General features: G+C 46.7%; 1 protein-coding gene across 1 annotated transcript in view; it reads right to left on the bottom strand.

Moving 5' to 3' along the window:
• Window positions 1-1,838: 1,838 nt before the first annotated feature.
• The window catches only part of LOC117225326 (uncharacterized), a 29,319-nt gene continuing 6,506 nt past the window's right edge, over window positions 1,839-24,651 (bottom strand). The window contains exons 2-13 of the mRNA XM_076519446.1: window positions 18,322-21,063; window positions 17,639-18,223; window positions 14,549-15,668; window positions 14,272-14,440; window positions 13,979-14,180; window positions 13,004-13,498; window positions 12,696-12,930; window positions 12,143-12,311; window positions 11,821-11,935; window positions 10,577-10,895; window positions 10,290-10,500; window positions 1,839-9,062 (exon numbers count right to left, since the gene is read on the bottom strand). Coding sequence (XP_076375561.1) covers window positions 8,915-9,062; window positions 10,290-10,500; window positions 10,577-10,895; window positions 11,821-11,935; window positions 12,143-12,311; window positions 12,696-12,930; window positions 13,004-13,498; window positions 13,979-14,180; window positions 14,272-14,440; window positions 14,549-15,668; window positions 17,639-18,223; window positions 18,322-21,030 — 6,477 coding nt within the window. The 5' untranslated portion in view covers window positions 21,031-21,063 and the 3' untranslated portion in view covers window positions 1,839-8,914. The remainder of the gene's footprint in view (window positions 9,063-10,289; window positions 10,501-10,576; window positions 10,896-11,820; window positions 11,936-12,142; window positions 12,312-12,695; window positions 12,931-13,003; window positions 13,499-13,978; window positions 14,181-14,271; window positions 14,441-14,548; window positions 15,669-17,638; window positions 18,224-18,321; window positions 21,064-24,651) is intronic.

The following is a 24,651-nucleotide window of genomic DNA, read 5'->3' on the forward strand; positions in this document are numbered from 1 at the left end:
CCGTTCACAGGCCAAATCGATTGGCTCCACTTTTTGAAATATTTTAAATTTCAGTGTCAAAGCACTTGGTTCAGTCGTAACTTTTTTTTATTTATGATAAATTTCCCAAGTAATAGAGAATAGCGCTGTTGAACAACAAAATTGTTTTGGTCGTCGAATAATAAATAATTTGTTTCAGCCGATAACAATTACACCGAAGCTATCCTGTCTTATTCATTCTACATGTATTTACATGAAAGCTACATCTGTATTTATGCATTATGCAATGTTTATTTCAACTTTTATTTTAAAGAGAATTTTGAAGAACAATGCATATTATTTCATCACATTTCTCGACTTTCTGTTTCATGGAGTTAATCGATTATTTAGACTAATTAGTTGTACTATCCTTTGCTTTAATCTTTATTTGTTCCGATTTGTTATTTACCCGATTATCGTCCAATTATGCTATCATTTGTTGCGATACATTCGTGCTTTCGGTTCGAATTTATTGTATTCGCTTAAACTTCGTTCTGCGTGAAATTGAATGGAATCTTTTCTTGCATAATTTTTCATGTAAGTTAATTAAGTAATTCGAACGCGAATGCAATATCTTTATTTTTCTTTTCTTGTAGTTCTTGTTTGTGAAGTTCATTCGGTCGACTAATGATCCACTCATGTTTATCATGTTTTTCCAAGATGATAGGTAAACTGTGGACTTTAAGCGAGATAAAAATTGTTTCATTATTTGCGAGATATAGAAGTCATTTTAATGTTTAGTTCTTTCATCAATCTAACTCGTGTCTGCCATAAATGCGTGGACATTTCTTTCTCTACTTAATTCCATTCGTGTTTCTAATGCATAGAGATATGTTTCTTCGCTTGATTTAATTCGTGTTTATAATGGATATTTATTTCTTTACTTGGTTTAATTCTTGTTTTTTATTGGATAGATATTTATTTCTTTGCTCGATCTAATTCGCGTTTATATCGTGGATAGACATTTATTTATTTTCTTCATTTCATTCCTGTTTATCTTGGATAGACGTTTATTTCTTGTTTCGATTTCAACCGCGTTTCTAATGCGTTGACATTTATTTCTTTCCTTGATTTCATTCGTGTTTACCGCGAATAGACATTTGCTTTTTTCCTCGATTTAACTTGTCTTCGCCACGAGTGCACGAAGATCTGCAACCCAGTGACAAATACCGAACGTTCGCTACTTGTGCAACCGCATCGCTCGCATCGTCCCGCGGCCTGCGAACAGCCTTAAAGATTACCGAAAAACGTGCTCCTAGAGAACTGCGGAACGTTATTAATTCTCGAACGGTAGAACACAGCATAGAACGATCCTGTCGCGAACTTTGTCACCGAGATGTTCACAGCCGCCCGTCGATCGAATTCTTCCCTTGAACGATCCATCGAGCAGCGGTTCCCCATTCTCGATCGAGCGATGAAATTAGAACGCGGCAGGAATTTCAGTGTCACGGAGAAAGAAGTCGCGGATTTCATGAATGCGACGCGGTTGCGAAACGCGAATCTGTAATTCATCGATGGCGCGTAACTGATGTTACGTGATATCCCTGGCCAAGGAATGCCGTTAGACACGGTGTTAGGCGCGAAAACGCTCGATGACTACGCCGCTGCCGTGCAACCTGTTTTACCGTTACGAAACTTACCCGAATCATCGAACGCGCCGCCACGCTCTGCTAGCTTATTTTCATTTTCGCCGGAATTCCGAATGATTTCTAGCGGATGGCACATCCTCAACGATCGATGTCCAGCGATTCTGCAATCGGTTACGAAAGATCCGCGCGCGAAGGTGTTCGGGATCGATAAGATCGTCGTCGTGAACCCGATTTCGTCCCTTAAACAATGTTATATTATTTATTGATACATAGAATTTATCAATAATACCATCAGCTAACAGTATTACACTTGTTCCTGTCTAGTTTCCCGAAGGTTCTCGTTTTTTTTTGTTCTCGTTTGCGAAATTATAATACATACATATGTCGGGGGGCACGCCCCCTCGATCGACGCTTCTCTCTTTCTCTCTCGCTTTCTCTCTCTCTCTCTCTCTCTCTCTCTCTCTCTCTCTCTCTTTCTCGCTCGCTCTTTGTCTCGTCATTCTTTGTATTTACCGCGCAGATTACTATGTTAGATCACAATTACAGATCATACATACACGTATAATTACACATTATGACGTTACATACACGTGTTGCCTTACATATATGTATATATATAATATATATATACCTTTGTATTTATATATTTATATACTTATAAATAATGGATCTGATTCGCCCCGGGATATGTCCGACGCCGTGGTCCTCCTTTAATTTCGAGGCCCGACGCCGACTGGAAAATGAAACGGTGCTAGGATCACCGAGAGTGACAGATATAAACGTAGCCTAAACTTGTCGCTAGCCCCTAAAACGGTGTTCCTCGAACCACCTAATTAAGTTCGTTGATACAAGTGAGGCAAATCTGCTTTCGTCGACGAGGATACTCTTGATTTTTGCACGCGGATTGGTCGGCTACGACGATCGCTAGAAGTCATTGTTAAAGGAACGTTTTAGCCGTATTCGATTGTTCAGCTCGAGGCGCATGCTAACCTGTAGAAAATGCGTTCTCGCGACGCTCGATAAAAAGCTGCCGGACGAAATCATCGGCTAAATCTGCGACAGCGCTGCGAATTCGCGCGGAATTTCGCGCGGGAAAGACAATGATGCGCGTTCAAAGGGGTTCTATATCTTTCATTGCATGATTCGCGTGGACACGCTCATTCTAATCTGCTTAAATTCACCTGTACAGAACACTAATCTCTCTCTCTCTCTCTCTCTCTCTCTCTCTCTCTCTCTCTCTCTCTCACGCACTCTTAATTTACTTATTTTTTTTGTTTTCGGTTTAGCGTTAATGATACAACAACAAGACTACGTAGCTTATATCTATGAACCGTACGGTTTAATTGCTAGCAATCGGATATAGGAGCGCCAACAGGCGGAGGTTGCAACGATCCTGCAAGATTCAGCGGACTGACGGAAACTTTGTGGATCGTGATCGCGAGCGCTTCGGCGGGTCAAGGTAGTAAGAATAAATGTCCAGCAGGATCGATGAAGAGGGTGTCCACTTTTTTATGTTTTCTGCCTCCTGGAGTTCGCAACGATCGATTCTGGCTATCTTCTACATATGTATGATACATATGTTGGTTTTTAATTATGTAATGAAATGTATGTGAATATTAATTCCTCCCCTCCGCGGACCCCTCCATTTCGCGTTGTCGAATGCGGTATACTCATTTTTACGGTTATGAGACAATCTCTGACTCGTAAAATGATTTAACAGTGTAAACACGCTTTAAACACGCGAAATTGATTCGCTTACACGAAGAAAGTTCTGATCAGAATTCGAAAAACACCTGATGCCTAAACATTCGTGTTCAATCACGTCAATTTATTCATATTATTGACGTACCGAAGAATTGTCAAGTTCAAGTATCATGTAACAGAAATAAGTGTATGAGCCTCTGCACTGAATGTAACAAAAATGTTTGCGGAAAATGTATTTCAACAGCTGAGTTTACATGTAAAAAATGTTTTCAATAATTGTTTTTATTAATAATAATGCTTTTTAGTGAATTGTAATAATAAAAATGTGTTTTAATAAATTTTTAATAGTAATGTTTTTAATAATTGATTTAAAATTAATAAATTTACATAAAACTAATAAAATCAATAAATTTTAAAAAATTGATTTGGAAGTACTCTTTTTTACAAGAAACCTCAATTTTGTTGTACGAGTCAAATTGGCTCAACGCAGTAAAAATAGGTATACAATCAACATCCGTAAATCTAGCGTTTATTTGAGTTTGGTATACTCGCGCTTGGTTATGATTGGCTAAAATGGTGGCAGTCTAAGAGGAACATAAGCTGCTTCTCTCTCTAAATCTTTTAGACACTCGTCGATATTTCAGCGAAACGAGCGAAGCCCGGTTCGACTGATCGGGGGCCCAAGTGCATCGACGCTAACGGTTCGTCGCGAAAATTAGACTACGCTGGAAGATGCAAAAGCGAACGCGTTAATAGGAATGTAAATTTTAAGTGTCTACGGGGATTCGATCGGATCGATCTCCAGGCGGCTCGTTAATTCGAAATTGGAAAAGAACTCGGGCGGAGCCTCTAACGTCGATCGCGATCGCACACGTCGAGGCTCGTTTATTATTAGACGGCGGATTTTATACATTTATTAGAAACATTGGCACGTCAAATACGGAATAGTGAAGATATTGAAAGAATTCAAAGAACATTGTTACAGTATTTTCGATCGATCAAAATTATTAAAAGAAGAAACGCATTTTAATTTAGCTCTGGTTTCGTAATTAAAAATATCCGCTGTCTACTTATCATCGTTCGACGGATTGCGACTAAACACTTGCGAAGCCGTTTGGAATCACGATCGATGTCCGAAGTCGTGCTAAATCAGGGGTCACAACCTCCTGTAGTTGACTGGTCCTCCTCGTACTCTCATTCGCTCGATCACAGGCATACACGGTAAACTCACACGCACGATATATGAGAATACACGATCGGTAGGCAAGCCGGGATATCAAACATAGATCGATAGATCGCTAGTTTGAATCCCATTCCTACGGATATTTTATCTATCTACGCATTATTGTGTCATTATTCGGATTTCCCCTTTTTTCTGTAGATACACAAACGCCGTTCCGGATCCATCGCACGACGCGGTGCGATATTACGCTTAGGTGAGATCACGAGCTGGAAACGCTTTATCCCGAGCGGCGGGATCACCTGGATAGGTGCGCACCCTCGGGATCCGTTTAATGTATCGAACGCAAAACAGACCGCCACGACCCGGACGGAAAAGCTTTGGCGCTGCTTCTCAAAGAACGGAATCCAATTCTCCCTACGGTCCGTCCAATAACTCCGCCATTGCAGGCGACCATAAGTCCTAAACCATCCTCTCGTAATCTCCTCTAACAGACTATTTCTCTACTCGCGTTGCAGCTTAGGAGCCTTTACATTTTTATACATATATATCAGACAATGGAACATTAGTCACAATACGTATAGTCACAAACTCGTTTTGCGACTGTATTATGCATACCTAATCGCTAGACCGCGGATCTCCATGCAAAATAAAAACTTTACAAGACGATATTTATACGAAGTAGCAGAGATGAATTGAAAGTGAGTTGTTTTATTTGAATGATATGGTGTAACAGTATTTTATGAAATTCTCCTTGTGTTGTCTTCGCAACTTTATATTTCTGCCACTCATTTTTCCCATAAATGCATAAAATCCGCAGTCGCACGTAATTTAGAAGCCGCTACCAGTTAATACGTAATTATGACAGACAATTAATTTTTGTTAAGCTCAAAAGTAATGTTTTCTGCTTTTTTCTCGTAACGTTTGTACGAAGTATTATTACGTTCGTCTGAGTTTTTATTTAATCCAAAACATAGGACAAACTCGGGACAAAATGTCATTTTGCACTTTAAACAAAACAAAAAATGAAAATAAAACAGGTAAACGTAGGTGAGATTCGTCAACGAATGTTTCAAACTGGAATTACATAGGTCATATATTTTTTTCTTTTTGTTATCTTGTCCTGAACAAAAACGTCCCATTCACGGTAGTTCTCCCCTATCAGAGACGACAATTTTTTTTCAATAAAACAAGCAATAAAACGAAAGGATTTCCACCGATCCAGCAATTGTTACGTTGCTCGGCGTTATCGCAAAATTTCGAAGGACCCGTTTCCTGCTTTGGCAAACACGCTCCGAGAACGGAGCCACCGGTGCGACATGCAGCCGCCATCTTGTCGGAGCCACCAGAGGACACAACGACGCTAGCAACCCACGATTCAATGCATCGTCTCGCGCTGACACGGATCAGAGCGACAATCTACAACCGACACGATCGGTCGATTAACTCTACTTATGATGCTGGTTTGGCGTGCCGAATATCTCATATCTGCGAAGGGACCGCGGGACCGGCGCCCCGAACGGCGTCTAACAGGTCGCCGCGGTCAGTTTACTTATAAGTCAAAGACTAGAATGGACTCTTCCGGTTCTCCTTTGCAGGATGAGAAAAAACGTTGAACGTAAAACGCCCAAAAATCCTGAACGGAAACTTACGTGTCTAGGTCTTCGTTCCCTGATTAATCGCTACTTCATCCGACCGACTCTTCCTTACCCTAATGGATATATGTGTGCATCGTCCTCTCACTCTCTCTTCCTCTCCTCCCGCTCTCTCATACACACAAACACACAAAACACTCTCGTTCTTTCTCTCATTCATTTATTCATTCATTCATTCATACATTAATTCTCTCCCTCTCTCTCTCTCTTTTTTCTTTTCTCTCTCTCCCTCTCTCTCTCTCTCTTTCTCTCCCTCGCAGACATACACGCGCGCGGAACTGTTCGCGGCCGGAGATCCATAGATCCCGCCGCGATCAGAACATAAATTTACGTGTACTGCTTATGACTATATTCTATGCGAAGCGTTCGAGGCTGTTCTTATCGTTAGCAACGAAACGCCCGCGACACTACTAGTGGATCATTCATATAGGATACCGCGCGAGCTCGATCCTGTCTCGCTCGCGCGAAATTATAGACTATGTACTCCTTAATTGTCTAGTAACCGACGACGCTTAGTATCGATAAACTACGCTCTACGACTGGATAACATTCGATATAGATCATCTGCAAGCTCAAACGAATAAGATATGCTATGCGATCCTCCGAATTGCAACCATTTACGCTTAATTAACAACTATTGTCCTCTGATCGACGTGTTTTATGCATGTGTGTGTGTTCGCTCGTGTACGTGTGCATGCGTGTGCGTGTGTTTGTGTGTACAGCCCCCTCCAAAAGTATTAGGAGTCTAATTACTTATACTTACTAATTACTAATTACTAATTACTAGTTACTTATACTTATTTCTTAGTAATATTTTATGTTTTATATTAAGTTTTATGGCATCGCATCGTCGAAAGTACACGTTAAATTCAAAGTGTCCGTCACTTATGCAATTAGTTTAGCCATTTTAGACCAAGAAGTAATTACAAAACGCGGTGGATATATCGGCGAAAAGAAAATTGAATTTTTTTTTTATAAGATCAATGTTATTTTTATTATAATGGAAAAAATAATATAGATATACGTACTTATTATCGTTTCGTATAATTAACTTTGAAATGAATTGAGGAAATTATAACAATTTCCTATCGGTTCCTTAAATTTATTTAATTTTCTCTCTCTTTATCTCTCTCTCTCTCTCTCTCTCCTAATACTCTCGGAGGGGATGTTGCCCGCGTATGTAGATGAGCGTGTTCCCTGTGTGTAGGTAATCCCGTGTGTCCACCCGATCGGCTGGGAGCAACGCGTTCTATCCGAAGACGAAAGAACCGAGAAAAATAGAAAGAAACTCCTGACGAACTAGTTAACAGGTGGCCGGCAACAGCCACTGGCTATCGATTCGCTCTTTGACGAACAGCGTGGCAAAGCGTTTTTCGCCGCGAGTCCGTGTTTGACTACTTAGCAAGCTAAACTGAACGTAAAATCGGTATTGTCCACCCTTACAAATTACTTGTTTCGTACGTACATTGTTTCGTTAACGGCTACGAGTTCAGCCGGGTTCCCACTTCGCTCGAGACGGAAGAGCCAACGAGCGGATTCCCTTCGACAAATTCTCATAACGCCGTTCTCTCGTCGACTTTATTAATTACTGTACGATTAAGGGCGCGCCCCCGTTCGGTATAATGATCACGAGCACCCCGCCGCGCGCGAAATCACCACGATTGGCCCATTTTCGACGCTTTATAATTATACTACTACTACTACTACTAATAATAATAATAATATAATAATAATAATAATAGTAATAATAATAATAAAATAATAATAATAATAGTAATTAACACTTTGACTGCCACGTCACCCATATGTGGGTGACGGAATGATTTGTTCAGACATGACAATTAATTATTACGTTAATCTATTATATCTTCCTAATTCTATTTAATTTAATTAATTTAGTTATTTATTTATTTATATATATACGGGTGAAAACCTATTTTTTACAATACAGAACTAAAAGCTAATACTACTATAATACAATGCAATAAAATAGAGTTATCGCGATTTGTAAGACGTAAGATCATTGGGAAAGCAATCGATGTCGCACAACTCCGCTTCTCGATTTTAATTCGATTAGATAAAATTCTTTAATTTTGTGAAACATACGCGGTTGTCGGCGTGGCAGTCAAAGCGTTGAACGAGCAGAGATCTCGGCTAGATATCGGATTGGATCGTATACTGCGAGATACGTACGCGATAAGGATATACGAATTCCGTACGTTCCGTACGAAGGAACGGAACTTTGGATGAAGAGGTAATTCGTTGCGAAGCCTGTCCTAATCGTAGTCGCGATTTCCCGTAAGCTGGATCGACAGATCCACGACGAATCGCGATCGCCCCGCGCGGCGGCGCACGGTTTCTTACGTTGAGCAGGTGTAATATTGTCGTTCGGTAAACGTTACAACGATTCTTATACTACAGACACAGCTCAGACCGATCGCGGACTGTCGAGACGGGTTTTTCGATCGAGTAGGAACACGGCTTGATCGGGAAGACGCGCGGCGAGAACCGATCCAGGCGGACCGAGCCGAGCAAACGAACGCGATATACATACATATAATTGGATAATACTGACGCGCGCTCGATGCTCGATCATTTTTCACACGTCTTAGGAAATCTCGAATTCGTCCTGCTCGCCGCGGAGATCGTTCGCCGCGCGTCCAGTCACAGGCATCGTTTTCTCTATGTTCGTCTCCTATATACCAACGGCGAATTATCTGCGCGCAGGCGCCGCAAACACCTGGACCTTGTTACCTGGCGGGATTCGTTTATTCGGAGTCGGAATCGAAGTCGGAGTCCGGATGCACCTCCGGCACCTCGCTCGGGACTTCCGGCGTCGTTTCCGGGATCTTCTTCGCGATCGTCGCCGACACGTACGCGCCCGGCCCTTCGCCCTGCGTGTGCTCGATCTCGACCCTGGAACATCGTCGGGATCGTTACAGTCTCGGCGCGAAATTGTTGAAACACCGCGAAACCCAAAATACTTCGTGGTTAATCCTTCTCTTCGCAGTTATTGCGATTAGAAATTTTTGATTGCAATAACTTCTTAGAAGGGAATGAAAATTGATGCTTATTGCTAGCGTAAATTTACTTGAATGCTTGATCATAAGATTGATGGTAAGAGATTAGAATTGTATTCCAATTTTAAAGGACAGAATAATATCTATATTCGATAAATTGTTACTAGAAATTTTCATCACGAGTCGAACTCGTGAAAATACGGCAAGGGGGTGCGAAATCGGCAGAATCTGCTGGGTGTTGAAAGACAATTTGGGTGGATTGTTTGAAACAGTTCACCCCTGAATAATTCGTTTGTCTTTAACACTAAATTTACGTGACGGTTCGACAATTGGTTGACGCATAATCGAGCTACTGCCACTGGGGCATGTAAAAATGATCTGATTTTTGTCGGAAATAATGAAAAACTGCTGTTTTCACGAGCATTAAATTTTCACTGCTCGTAACAACGCCAACCGATCTCTCAATGAAACGTTCATAAGTTACCGAGAAGTACCAAATGCATTTCTCAAATTTTCATTGTAAGCTCGAAGAAGAAATGTGAAAATAACGAGTGCTTTTGCATATTTCTTTTATTCCGAGTAACAGAAAAATGAGATCGACAAAAATTACCCCTTCTTTTACGTCGAATACGATTCAAAGATAAAAAGTATATCATTCTATTTTAAAAAATTAGGTTCGACCTTCGTATCTCTTCTTCGCCTCCAAACTCTTTTTTCCATTGTTAAAGACAAACCAGTTATTCAAGCGACCCGTTTTAAATGTCCCACCCCGTAGAAAGTGTGGGGTCGACGAAAGGGTTCGAAGATTCCCAGAAGATTTGCAAACGGATCGTTATCGGCGAATTTCAGAAATTATTATTCATTATTCATTATTATTATTATTATATTAATTATTTTAAGGTTCTGTGAACGAAGTACAGTAACGTCTTTCTAATTAACGCTCCGATTGTCCACAAAAATGGACACTTTAGGAAGAGAAGATACGATATTTTATCGCTTGCCCAACAACTATAAAAAACGAGCTACAAGGTTCGAGTAATCGTATCTCCTCAACCTAAATTATTCATTTTCATGGACAATCTGAGCGTCAATTAGAGAGACATTATTGTATTAGATTTCTCACCTGTACTCGTGCCGCGACAGGTTCCTTACGTATTTCTCAGGCGGAGCGTCGCTGTCGCTGTTCTGAAAGCTGACGCTTCTCGCCGTCGTATGGGACACTTGCGTGGCCGGCATAGTGAACTCCACGTAGCAGTACTCGGAGAGATTCTCTGGTATCTGGTCGTAAGAAGTCAGAGCCATGCGACAGACCAGCTGATGCGTTGTGTACGCCCCTGAAAATTGCCGAAACTTGTTAGAAACTGAACCGAGGATCGCTCTCGATGAAAAGGTCGAAGCAACGGAAGCTACCTTGACCCTCCTTCGGCAACCTAGGCATCCTCCAGACGATGGCGCGATGCTGATGCTCGTACTTCGCTTGGCCCGAGGTCACCTCCATCAGCTGCGGCTCCAAGGTGTCCACAGCGCCGAGGAATCGTTCTATACCTTTGATCTTTCCGGTTCTCCTGTGGGCAGACTTCACCGAGCCGTACCTGAAGTGCTTCTCCACCCTGAACAGATAGATCCAGCATTCGGGAATGGGGAATCGGACCATCACGTCCTCGCAGGGCACTTGGCCGAGCTTTCTCGAGGCGAATCCTGGCACCAGGATGTCCGCTCTCAGCTCCACCTAGCATGAAAATCAGTGTGAACTCCGTCGAAATTGCAGTTAGGGTTGACGGGGCACCGTTTACAGTAAATTCTCTCAAATAGACCCTCAGCTTGGAATCGAGAAATGGACAACATAGGAAGACTAGACACGATTTTTCGAGTCTCGCGGCTTGCCTTTATAGTTACCGATATCTCGTGAGAGAGAGAGAGAGAGAGAGAGAGAGAGAGAGAGAGAGAGAGAGTCGATAAACTTAAAAGCCAGCGACCAGCATATCGGTGTACATTAATACAAATACACAATAATGCTAGAATAAAAGCAGTGCCTTAACTTCTTTATTTCTAATTTTTCACGCCAAATTTTTGTCAGATTCTTCCAATTAAGATGAGACCAAATACGGCATGAATTACACCATATTGCCATGAACACTCAAATTGTCCCTAAGCTTGGACTCGAAAAATGGACAACTTGGGGAGACCATACACGTCAATGCGAATAAAACGAATAAAAACGATGCAATTACTCCTTCATTTCTAATTTATTTTTAAGTGAAAATCTTTTTTAACACATTGGCGAGATTCTTCCAATTAAAGTGAGACCGAATACGACATGATTGCACCATTGCACCATATTTATTCAATCACATTGCGATTGATTTTATTACAAGTAATCAGAAATATCTGTCCAAAATATATCATGTCAGCATTAAAGCATTGAAATTAATTTGTTATTCTGTTACGAGCTGTCATTCCGGGAATCTTAGTCGATACTTCGACGAACATTAGCACAGGCGTAGGAATGACGCGTATAGGCGTAGAAATCGAGCATATAGGCGTAGGAATAGCGCGGGGATAATGCGAGTAGACTTCTAACAGGGACAATGTGGGAGAATTTACTGTATCGTACTCGTTAGTTCGGGCAACGTTGACTAAGGTTCGACCATTACCTTGTTACCGGTAACGCACATTACGGCTTTAAGCTGCAGGGGAAGCTCTCTGTTCTTAGGCGGTCGCACCCGGAATCGCATGAGTTCGATATAGCATGCATCGGGTGGCTTGAACCTTCGAACGGGTTAGTCACGGTTAATCGCAGTCGGCAAATCGATGGCGTCGGGCTCCGCGGAAGGTTCGAACGGTCTTTTTGCAGCGAAAGCTGATCGATCGATCGACGAACTCGCCGATGAAGACGACTGAACTTTCCGCGGAATCCGATGCCCGGGGTTAGAAGGTGTTAGCGAACAATGTTTCTAGGTGGGTCGATGCACGTACTTTATGATCCTTGATCTCTCATACTCGTCCTGCTGGACGCACGCGTGGAACTCCACGTTCTCCAATCGAATCCATTCTTCCGTCACGACTGGAATGATGTCGTGCCGCCCTACCACTTCCTTCCCCTGCCTCCACATGTCGTTTATTCCCAGCTCGACGTCGGGCATCCCTGGAATAGTAATTCGATTCCAATCGTTGTCAATTGATCTCTCAGATAATAAACTGGTACGATGTTCCACAATTTGATCGTGTTCAATGACAGGGTATTGGAGCCTATTATTCTGGGGTCGCTTTATATTTATCGAATGAGAGATATTAAATTCTTTTATTGACACATTACGGTCCGGGCTTGTGCGAAAGCTTTTGCGCGTAGTGCAGCGTGTAGCTTGAAAAGAGAGGTCCTTATTACCAAAAGAAATTGAAGTTTTAACCGTTAAATTTTTGTTATTAAGCTTTGACTATTATTAGTCGTTCGGACGGTAATGCGTTACGATATGAACGAAACGAAAGAATAGAAAAATAAGTTATCCCGGCGAACAAACGAACGGCTCACCGGAAAGGAAACCCAAGAAGAACAGTCGAACGCGCGCGATCTGCTTGTCCACGTGGCCCTCGGCGCTCTGTTCTACATAAAGCTCGTCAACGACGGTGATCTGCACCTCCTCCATCTTGTAAGTCAGCGCCCGATCTCGATGAGCCAACAGTCTGAACAGAGCTTCGTCGATCGCGCAGGAGAACTGTTTCAGGTCCTCGTAGTTCTGTGAGCCCAGTTTGAACAGCTGTGAAATCTGCAACGCGATCATCCTTTAAATAAGGCAACAATCACTCCTGATTCGATCGATCGAAACGAACGAAACGTGCCTGTGGCGCGTGCTCCACCGGCAGTCCCAGCTTCTTCAGGTCGCTACCGAATTCCTTCACCCCCTGATAGTCACCCTGGATAGCGTACGCGGCGAACTGGCTGAGCTTGTTGGTCAGCCTCTCGGCTTTCGTCACCTGGCCGGGCCTGACCCCGGGTCGTTCCTTGTAGAAGATGTACTGCAGCTTCACCGTGAAGATTTTGCCGTATTGATCGAACTGTTGCGCCCCGATGTCGGACACCGAGTAGCAAGGTAGGAGCGGCAGCTCTTGGAAAGGGTCTTTGTCGTCCTTGTTGTTGAACAATTGCAGAACAGGATTGTCGCCCTGGTAGACCAGCTTCAGGAAGACCTTCTTCCAGAACCGCTGCCCGGTGATCTTCTTCTTGTTCGGCTGTCTCAGCTGCATCTCCCAGCCGTCCCCGGTGTACGTCACCCTCGGGAAGTCCTCCAACGGCTGGCTAACGTCCTCGTCGAACAGCGGCGTGGGCGGAGTTTCCTGAAAAGTGTATTTCACCGGTAGGAAAATATATTGATCGGAGTTCCGGATATCGAATATCGTGAATAGACCACGAATTTACAGTAATTTCTTCCTGGTTCGAAAATTGCGGCTCGTTTTTATAGTTACCGATTGTCAACGACTATAAAAACGTGACGCAAGGCTCGAATAATCGTGTCTCCTCTTTCCAAATTGTCCATTTTTGTGCGCGATCTGGGCGTCAATTAGGGAGAAATTACTGCATATGGAAAATAAACGTGATCCGCATCAATTGCATGCGACAGAGACTAAACAGCAAATTCATTCTATTTCTTAATCATTTTAATACATTAAAAATGATAAATCGACATTATAAGATTCCTTTAACCTTTATACCATTTTAACTTATAACCACCCAATTTTGTCACAAATGCATAAAATCCGCAGTCTAATCGTGAAGTGACGAAGGCTCTACTCGAATGCGAATGTTTCCACGCGCACCTGAGAGTCGGTCCTGGTCATTTCCGCTGTTGGAACAGCCTCCGTGGGGATGACAGCCTCCTGGCCGAAGCCAGACTTGTCGAAAGGATTGAATCTAGGCGAAGAATCGACGTACGCAGAGTTCTGGGGACTCTTAGGGGGTGGAGCTAACACTGGGACAGATCCACCCTCGATGTTGACGGCTTCGTCCCCCTTTTTGGGCCTGCGAAACGACAGCAAATATGCTCGTTAGTGGTTGTATTCTTTAAATTGTCTATTGAAAATCATTCCAGCTTGGTATTGTAAACGTTTACTTGATGAAGACGCTGAAGTCCGGCCCCTCGTCGGACTCCGCAGACTCGACCCGCTTCATCTTCGTCTCCTGCGGCGGTGCGGTCATGCTGAGGAACGAATCGAACCCGGCTGGCTCTCCGAAGCCGGTCATTGCTGTTTCTGACCCGGTGGCCGAAGAGTCGCCCCAAACTGCAGGATGAAATTGCAATACTTGTAAAAATACGAAGCTCGGAAACGGACGCGTTAGAAGCTCGATACGAATTCGAGACATCGGCCGAGTGTCTTATAACGGCTCACCATCGCTGGAAGTGTCCATGGCAGTCGGGCCGCCGCCAAAAGCGTCCATGAACGGATCAGCGTTGGCATCCGGCTCCGCGGCCTTGTCGAACTTGGACGCGAAGATGTCGAAAGCATCGCCGGTGCTCTCGATGACCTTGGTGGTTGCTGCGAAGCTGTCCAGCTGGTCCTCGGGCCTGTAAGATTCGCTGTCAGGGAACTCTGACGCTGGAAGCGGACTGGTGATGCTCGTTGGGGTGACGTCTTTACTGAGCCCCCCGAAATCCCCGAGCAAATCGGAAGCGAAGGGTCCCGAGGGCGCGGCGACCTCGCCGGTGGCGAACAAGGGTTGCGTGGGCGACGGTCGTGGCGCGGGGGTGGTGAACGGCGAGGTGGCGGTGTCAGCCATGCCGAAGGGCGTTGTGGTGGTGGTGTCAGCCATGCCGAAGGGCGCTGTGGTGGTGTCAGCCATGCCGAAGGGCGCTGTGGTGGTGTCAGCCATGCCGAAGGGCGTTGTGGTGGTAGTGTCAGCCATGCCGAAGGGCGCTGAGGTGGTGGTGTCGGTGACGGAGAAGAACGTGGACTCCGCGGTGGCTGTCGCGAGCTGGTCGGTCGCCGTCGAGAACAACTCGGCTGCCGTGATGGTCGGCTGAGGCTCCGGGACCGCCGGGGACTCCGTCGAGAAGTCCAATGCAATGCCAGCTTTGTCTTCGACGTCGCTGCCAACCACCCCGGTCGTCGAGACGATCGAAGGCCTCCTTTCGCTGCAGATGGACGCTGTTTCCGAGTAGTCCCCTCCGAAAGCGTCCTCTCCCGGAGCTAGAGAGCCCTCCTGCTCCGCCATGTTGGCGAACGGGTTGTCCTGAGCGGTGGTGGTGATCGCTGCCACGCCGGAGACCACTCCTGCCGCGTCCCCCGTGGTCATAGGCGCCGAGAAGATCGTGGTGGTGGTGGTGTCGGTGTTCGGCGCGTCGAACAGGTCTAAGATGTCCCGGTTCTGAGGTGCTTCCATGGCGGCGATCTTGTTGTCGTCGGACAACAGGTCCGGCACGTTCGAGTCCACGTCCAGGAAGTCGGCGAAACTGTGCTCCGGCGTCGGCGATGGAGAGTGCATCAGCGTCGGGCTCGGCGTTCTCGTTGCCTGCGATAACAATCGCACATGAACCAATATCGATCTACCAACCTACTTACCGTGTTCCCCAGGTTCGGGCGTTGCGAAAGTATTGGATTGGCAAGAAAGTAATTTCGATTTGCAGCAATAGATAGCGTCACGTTTGCATTGTCATTCTTTTGTTAGGGTTATAATTTTGTTGTCTTCAGCTTTGGTAGTTGACATGATTAGGTTACTATAGAAACAAATTCCGTGTAGTTTTGTTTACAACTGATAGTTCGCTGCCAATTTTAACATGGAGTGCAGAAATGAACATTTTCGACACATTTTACTTTTTTATTTTCATAAAGACAGAAAAGCGACCGAGGCTCGCAAAGAGATATGCGAAGTTTATGGCGTCGATTGTTTAACAGAACGCCCGCGTCAGAATTGACTCAAAAAATTTCGTTCTGAAGATTTTTCACTTAAAGATGATCGACGTTGTGATCGACCTTCTGAAGTTGACGATGACAAAATCAAAGGCATACTTGAATCGAATCGTCATATGACTGTACGAGAGATTACGAAGAGGTTAAATGCATTACAACCAACATTGAATATCGCATAAGATATCTTGGACTTGTTAAGAAGCTCGATGTTCGGATTCCGCGTGAATTGAAAGAAATTCATTTAACACAACGAATCAGCATTTGTGATACGCATTTTAAACGTAATACAATCGACCCTTTTTTGAAACGAATTATCACCGGTGATGAAATATGGATCGTTTGCAATAACATTAACCGAAAAAGGTCATGGTCCAAGCGTGATGATCCAGCACAAACCATATCGAAAGCTGAATTGCATCAGAAAAAGATCACGCTGTCAATTTGGTGAGATTACAAAGCTATTGTGTATTTTGTGTTGCTTCCAAGCAACGAAACGTTCAACTCAAATGTTTACTGCCAACAACTTATGAAATTGAAGGAAGCAATCGAAGTGAAAAGGCCATAATTGGCAAACCGCAAAGGAATCGTGTTCCACCACGACAATGCGAGACCTCGTACATTTTCAGCAATATGTACAAAATTATTGGAGCTTGGTTGGGAATTAATATCGCATCCTTCATACAGCTCTGACCTTGCACCAACGGATTATCATTTATTTCGAAGTTTACAAAACTTTTTAAATGGTAAAAATTTCAATAATAACGATAGCCTCGAATCGCACTTGATTGAGTTTTTGACTGATAAGGACTAGAAGTGAAACGGCTATAATTGACAAATCGCAAAGGAATCGTGTTCCACCACGACAATGCGAGACCTCGTACATCTTCAGCAACATGTACAAAATTATTGGAGCTTGGTTGTGCAGTGATGTCGCATCCTCCATATAGCTCCGACCTTGCACCAACGGATTATCATTTATTTCGAAGTTTACAAAACTTTTTAAATGGTAAAAATTTCAATAACAACGATAGCCTCGAATCGCACTTGATTGAGATTTTTACTGATAAGGACCAGTAGTAGGCAAAATGTCATCGAACAGAATGGAAAATATTTGACTGATTAAAGTTCGTTTCTTGTATAGAAAAAATTGAGTTTTATTTCACATTGAAACACCGAAATTACTTTCCTGCCAACCCAATAATCACGGTTTTCTGAATAGATAGCGTTCCCATTTGTAGCCCAAGATCCTACGATAGTCTACCAAGAAAACCGAAATTGCTTTGCAACAACCCAATACAGTAATGTCTCCCTTACTGGCGCTCAGATTGTGCACGAAAATGGACAATTCGGGAAGAGGAAATACGATGCTTGCAGCTCGTTTTTATAGTTACTGATAATTCATAATTATGAAAACGAACCGCAAAGCTCGCATAATCGTATCTTCTCCTCCCAAATTGTCCATTTTTGTGCACAATCTTAGCGTCAGTTAGGGAGACATTACTGTACTCTGGCGCAATCGTCTTAACCCATCTCCCAGAAACGATGTACCCTGAATGAAAGCGTCGCACCAACCTGCAGCCGATCTAACAGATGGTTCGAGGTGGCGTCCATGGCCCCGGTGACGGACAGGATGAGGTCCTTGGTGTGCTTCGGAGGTGCCGGGGGCGGTGGCGGTTGTGGCCTCGGCGGGGGTGGCCTGGAAGGCGCATTCCTGCCATTTTTCGGCGGAGCCGGCGGCTGGGGTGCCGGCGCAGGGGGCTCGACGGGCTGGCCGAAGATCTCCTTGGAGGGCTGGCTGGCGTCGAACAGGTTCTCGGACGACCCGGTCGTCACGAGGATGTTGCTGAGTTGGCTAGCGAATATGTTGGTTGCTGGTGTTTCGGTGGTGTCCGGCTCGAAGCCGGCGGTCGGCGCAGTTGTGTCAACGCCGAACGAGGCGAACGGGTTCGTCGAGTCGACGCTGATGGCCGGTTCGTAGGCCGCCGGCTCCGGGGTGTAATTCAGAAATGGATTCTCTCCGGCCCCGGTGCCCCCCGAGTCCCCAAAGTCCTGGAGGAACGGGTTCGAAGCCTGCGCGGCCATCCTGCTGTCCTCCTCCGCCGGGTAGTCGTCCATCAGGAACGGATTGCTCCCTTTAGAGTCCATGATGGCGGAGAATCAAGTCCTAGCTAATACTTTCGAGAGGTCGCGCCAAAGGCGTCGGCAGCAAAGATATTGAAAGAGAGGGGGGTGGACAGAGACGCGGGGGAGGCTTATTTGTCCATCAGCTCGGACTCCAGAAGCCTCAGCTCGGTCTTGCCATGTGCGATGTTGGCGAAGCTGGTGTCGAACGGGTCCACGTCCTCCGCGAACGCAGGGTTGCTGGTCTGCAGGGGTGTCAGGACCTTGTCGCCCGGGCCTTGGTCGTCGATGCACAAGAAGTCCTGCGGGTCCTTCTTCTCTTCGGCTCTCGGATCGAAGTCGTCGATCTCCGGGACCGCGGCGGCGATGATCGCGGTCAAGTTGACGGTGGCGGGTCTCACGGGGACTTCCTCTTGGATCTGCTGCAGCTCGCTTTCCAGGATCTTCAGCTCGGCCTTGCCGGGGAGGATGTTGGTAGCGATCGATGTGTCGAACGGGTCCTCGTAGGACAACTCCTCCTCCTCGATCTTGTTCTCGATCGTAGGCGTCAGAGGCTTCGCGTCCACCTCTACCTCGGCGTCCAGCAGACTCTCTTGTCTCTCGGGCGGCTGTCTAACCCGCGGCTCCTCGAACTTCTTCAGAACGGACTCCTGCACCTCCTGGAACTTGAGGTCCTCCGGCCTGACGGAGGTGGCCGTGAAGTCGCTCTGCCTCCTGCCGGGCTCGGACTTCTGGCTGAAATCGTGGTCGCTGACGCTGTGCGGCAATTTCGACTCCTGCTTCAGCAGCTCGGACTCGATCAGCTTCAGTTCCGTCTTCCCGGGAGCTACCTTGGCGACGAAGCTGGTGTCGAACGGGTCCACATCGACCTCCTCCTCCTCGATCGGCAGCGACTCCTCGATCGACTTCTGCGAATAGTACGGCGTGAGCGGCTTCGAGGGCAGAGCCTTCTCCTCTTCGCTGGTAGCCAAGAGGTCCGGCCTCTTCGATGGAGTGGGCAACTCGAACGCTACCGCCTTCGCAGGCGCCAACTCGAGGACTTCCGGCCTCGAGGTCCTGCGCCCGCGTTCCGGGGCCGCGGTTGGATCTTCCTCCTCGTTGAACTCAACCTTGAAGACCGGTTGAACGGGAGCAACGACGGGGACCACGGGAGCAACAGGGGCTGGTGGTCTCGGCGGGGCTTTGGAAACAGGAGCAGCTACCTGCTCCTCTTTCCTGGGGTCGAAGTCGTCGTCGTCGTCGTCTTCTACGATGCCCGGTGATTCTGCCTGATCCCCTAGCAACTCCTTCTCGAGGAATTTCAGTTCTGTCTTGCCCGGTGGTAGTTCTTGGACCGAAGAGGTGTCGAACGGGTCGACGTAGGTGATCTCTTCGACGGGTGCGATGGGCTGATCGGCGAGCTGAGTCAGATCGGTGGTGGATCCTCCTAGCAGGTCTTGCGACGGCTGCAGACTCCTCGCGCCATCTTCGGACAGCAATCCTGTCTCGTAGTCCCTGTTCAAGCCGGCAGGATCGGTCAAGGATATCGTCACCTCCGAGATCGGCAGCTCCTCTAACTCCTTTTCGATGAACTTCAACTCTGCCTTCCCGGGAAGGATGTTCTCGGCGAAGGTGGTGTCGAACGGGTCCTCCTCGTCGACGAAGGTGGCAGCCTCGAAGCTGGCTTCTACGATTTCGGTCTGGAAGACTAGATCCTCCGGCGGCTCCTTGGTGCCGAAAGGATCCTCCGCCTCTTCGAGTTTCACCGGCTCGTCCGGCGCAGCTTCTAGGTCGAACTCCGCGTCGTCTAGGTCCGGGATCTCCTCTAGGATGTTCTTCTCCTTCAGGATCTCGAACTCGGAGATGTCGAGAGGCTCGTTGACCGGTTTAACGTCCGCGGCGGCCTCCTGGGTGGCTATCGGGCTGACCGGTCTCGGTAGAACTGGAGGAAGCTTGGTTAGATCGACCGGGATATCGGGAAGATCGCTGTCATCGTCCAGTAAGGTTCTCGCTGTTTCGACCGGTTCGGCGGTTACGTTGCCTGTCGGCGGTTCCGCCTCGTCGAAATCGTCTAGCAGAAGGTCCTGTTGAAGCCTGGGCCGCCTGCCCCTCGATATTTTGCAGGTGCTGACGTAGTCGATGCGCCCGGAGAGAACCTCGACCGCGTTGCCTAAGCTGACTAACTTGTTGCCTTTCTTGTCGACTGTTTTCAAGACCTTGTCCGCGCTGGTGGTGTCGAACGGATCGTCCCCGGCCTCTTCTTCGGTTGGGCTGTCCGGGATGTAGGCTAGCTTCACATCGATATTCTGCAGAACGTCCACGTAAGTGGTGTCGAAGATGTCCTCGTCGACGGAGTCCTCCTGGTCATCGTTGTCCTCCGGGATGTCGACGAACCCGTCCTCGCTCACCAAAGGCCTCTCGCCTTTGCCTCTACCTTCGCCCTCGAAGTCTGGCGGCTCGTCTTCGATCGGGTTCCCTTCCTCGTCGAAACCAACCCACTTATTGCCTTTCTTGCTGCACTCCTCCCGACTGTCCTCTTCGTCTTCACCCTCCCTCTTCTTCCGGTTCTTCTCCTCTAACGGCGGCTTCCGCTGGAAGAACGAGGTCGACTTGATGCGGTCGAGGTCGCCCTGGGTCTTCTTGAGGATCGAATCGACCCCGGCGGTCAACGCCTGGAACTTCTTCCACTCGTCGGAGCCGGCGTTGCTCGCCTGCTCGCCGGAATCCTCGGCCTTCTGCTGGGCCTCCGCCCGCTCGCGCCTATAACGCTCGAGCTCCTCCGGGTCGAACTCGTCTTCCTCGGCGCCCTTCTTCCCCTTCTTCTGCTTTTTCTTCTTCTTCAGGCCCTTGGCTAGCTTGTGCATCCTCTAAGAGCTACAGTGGGTCGCGCGAGGCCTCTGAAACCAGCAGTTTACAACATTAGTGTAATCACCTTCCCGAGGAATACGTTCGAGTGGCACCGACGCCGAAGAGATCCAGAATCTTCGCCAGAATCGGTCTGCGCAACTCGAATACGTTCCCTTGATAAAATACAGGGTGTCCGAAAATTATGTTACTTCCGGGAAATGAGGGGTTCCTCGGGTCATTTGCAGTAACTTTTTCCTTAGCGCAAATGCAATCCGCGGCTTCGTTTACGAGTTATCAACGAAAAACGCGGACCAATGAGAGGCGGGCTCGCCTGGCGCTGGGCGGGCCAGCCAACGAGCGCACGAAGCCCAGTTACGCCCAGTTCCGTCTCACGCCAGCCTCTCATTGGTCAGTGTTTTTTCGTTGATAACTCGTGAACGAAGCCGCGGATTGCATTTGCGCTGAGGAAAAAGTTACTGTAAATGACCTCAGAGAATCTTCATTGCCCTGAAATAATATAATTTTAGGTCATCATATATCATTCTGTTTCTCGAGAGAAATCTGCTGGCTACTCTGTCCAACGCGAATCTTGTGAATCAGCGATTCTTCTGGATTCTCTCTTCATCATCCTCGGCTGGAAGAATCAATGTTCGTGGATCCGAGGACGATAGAAGAGAACAATTCTCAGACTGAGAATCACTGAACGCTTCGACGCGTTGACAATTGGTTAGGTTAGACAGTGCTATCGACTACCGTTACTCGATCCACTCGTGCTGGTGTGCGTGGGTGTTCGTTATATACCTACTGGAGTTCTATGGGTCGCGCTCAGAACTCGTCGACAGTTTGGATTCTCGCGGATTAAAACCTTCTCCGGGTACGAACGACGTGCACGCAGTGATTAACCCCGCAGGCCGGTGGCTCGGTCGATTTTGACCCGGGAGCTCGATTTAAATTGTTCACTTAATTGCTCGATCTTCGACGATTAAATCAAAGAAAATTGCTGTCACATTAGGAACAGCAGAATGGCTAATAAAACTTCAAGAAATATCTTCAGAAATATGTTTGAAAAATCGCCGAGCAAAGATGAGGATTGTTAGCAACATCGTGAGCGGTAAAATTGTGAAAATGGTCCGTCGTGCGAAGGTTAAACGAAGCGTCGCAAGTCTAATACCTCCGTAGCGGTGCCAGATTCTCGATCTACAAGAAGATGGCGCGTCGGCCATGTTGGTGCACGGTTTCCCAGCGGGCACGCCAAACCTTTCGACCAGTGTCGGAGCGCGACACTGCACGTTTCTAGATACCACAGCCGGGAGAGACACTATCTCAGGATCGCTACGTGATTAGGGCAATCGGACAGAGCCAGGCTTCGATCTCGTCGGAGCCGACGCGTGCGAAACGGACGGCGCGCGGCCGTTCCCGAAGGCCAGCTCCCACGCAGCTTTCGCACCGAGATCCTCGAATACTTGTTGCACACTACCGATCTTTATTTATAGCCGGTTACACGTCGGTTACACCGTGCTAAATTGGTCCGATGTTTTTCCAACGCGCCGCGGTCACGCCAAGAAGCCGCGCGAGTCCTCGCGTTCTCGCCGGCCGAACCGCAGTTCTACGGCGTAGACGTTGCGCGGATAGAAAAGGTTCGGCCGGCGATCGATCGGAGTCGGAACGAGTGCACTTCGACGAGTCCTTCCGGCCCCTGGCGCAACGAGCCGCTCGTTGTCCAAGATATCCGTGCCGGGCCGATACAAATCTCCGCCGCGAATTCGTTCGCGCGGCATGGGACCGTTGCCAGAACACCGCGATCGATCCCAGTGCCGTAACCGGCGACGTTCTCGCCCGACCCTTCGGCTCCCCGAGACGGCCGAACTCTTCGATCATCGTCGACGAACGCGATCCGACCGAGAACCGCGGCACCGGTCGGATGCTCGGCATCGATCGCGCCGCCGCGATCTGCCTCCGGCTGCGTGATAAGGAGCTTACAGGCTTACGCCGTGCGATATTTAGCATATCAGTCGGACTAATCCGGCCCGGAACGGGGAATTTAATTAACGCCGTCCTGCACGCGGTGACGTCGCCCGATATCCTGCGAACCCGTTCCGGCGTCGTCGAACGCGCTACCATGCGCGAGAATGCTGGCAATGTTTTGTGGCGCAGTCCGCTGTGTCGCCTCGAAGACGACCGAATTGCCAGTGTCGAATAATTGCGCGAATTCGCGAAATTACGCTGCAACTGTGAACCATCGAGCCGAAGCTTCGTCACATTGTGCTCTCTCGCGGTTTTTTAACACCAGAACTGGCAAACCAGTCGAAATGACTGGTCTCTGATCTTTTCTCTCACAATTTCTGTATATCAGTAAAATTGCTTCTAAGAGAATTTTTTATTTCAAGCGTACATCGTAACAGAAATTCTACAGAGTCTAAGTAAATCGAATATTCCCCGAAACAATACGTGTACAATAAGCGCGATTAGGGCTCGGCGGTTCCAGTGTTAAACGCCAAACCCACCGAGCCGGTACGAAACGACCGGTTTCACATTTTTTTTTTTAAATTCAACGCTAGATTTACGGAGCAAGAAACACAGCTGTTTTATATTAGTTTATAAAAGTAACGATAAGACATTTATTCTGATTTTGAACAAGTGTTTTATTGTAACATTCGCCGTAGTTAACGTATAAATTGAATAAATAACTCGTAAACGTATCTTTACATGAATAATCGTGAACTAAAAAATTAGTGACCGTCATTTTGACGGGTTCCGTTAAATCTAGTGTTAAAATTGCTGAAATTACGAACACTCTTTTATGGAAAATGATTGAATAAATTTCCTAAACCGTGTATTCGTTATTATATAAATATTATTATTATTATTATTATTATTAGTGTAGTATATAGTATATATATAGTATATATTATTATTAGTAGTATTCGTTATCATATATCATAAAAACCGTGGAAAGTCTGAATAAATTCAGTCTCGTCATTCTTACAGAGCAACGCGCGTTCGTCGCTTTTAATGCCCGGTTGGTTTAGTGTCAACCCTTTGCGGTCGAAGCTATTTAAATTCGAAATCCAAAACATGATTTCTGATCTACAGTATTTCTATTCTATATAATTTATTGCAAATTTATGCGCATGAAATTGAGCCTACCGGCAAGTACAACGCAATTTTAACAGTTTTTTAAAAATATAAACGAGTCTGATGCCCTTACAATGATTTTGAAAAATAGTACACCAATTTTTAGTGGCGCCTCAGAGTCGCCACTCGATTGCAAAGGGTTAAAATAATGCGGCGTTGTTTCGAGGGACCGCCAGCGGTTTCCGTCTATGCTATCGGATCGCACAGAGGCCTACGCGGTCCGAGATTGACCGGCGGCAGAAGCAACGTGCCCGATACAGAATTCCGTCGATAATTGGAGGGGTGCACGTGCTCCAGATTGTTGGACAAGGGTGGCCGCTCGCTAACAAACTCGCCCGCGTCTATCGCCGGCCACCCTTGGCTCTACTAAAACCGATACCGAGTACACCTGCACGTACGTGTTACACCGGGAACCCGGGATCGATAACGGAACAGGAATCCTCGGAGCGTTCCCGTTCTCTTTCTCTTTCTGTTCCACGGCGCGACGGAAACGCGATCGACAA

Source organism: Megalopta genalis, chromosome 2 (genome assembly GCF_051020955.1).
Source record: "Megalopta genalis isolate 19385.01 chromosome 2, iyMegGena1_principal, whole genome shotgun sequence".
Taxonomy (NCBI): domain Eukaryota; kingdom Metazoa; phylum Arthropoda; class Insecta; order Hymenoptera; family Halictidae; genus Megalopta; species Megalopta genalis.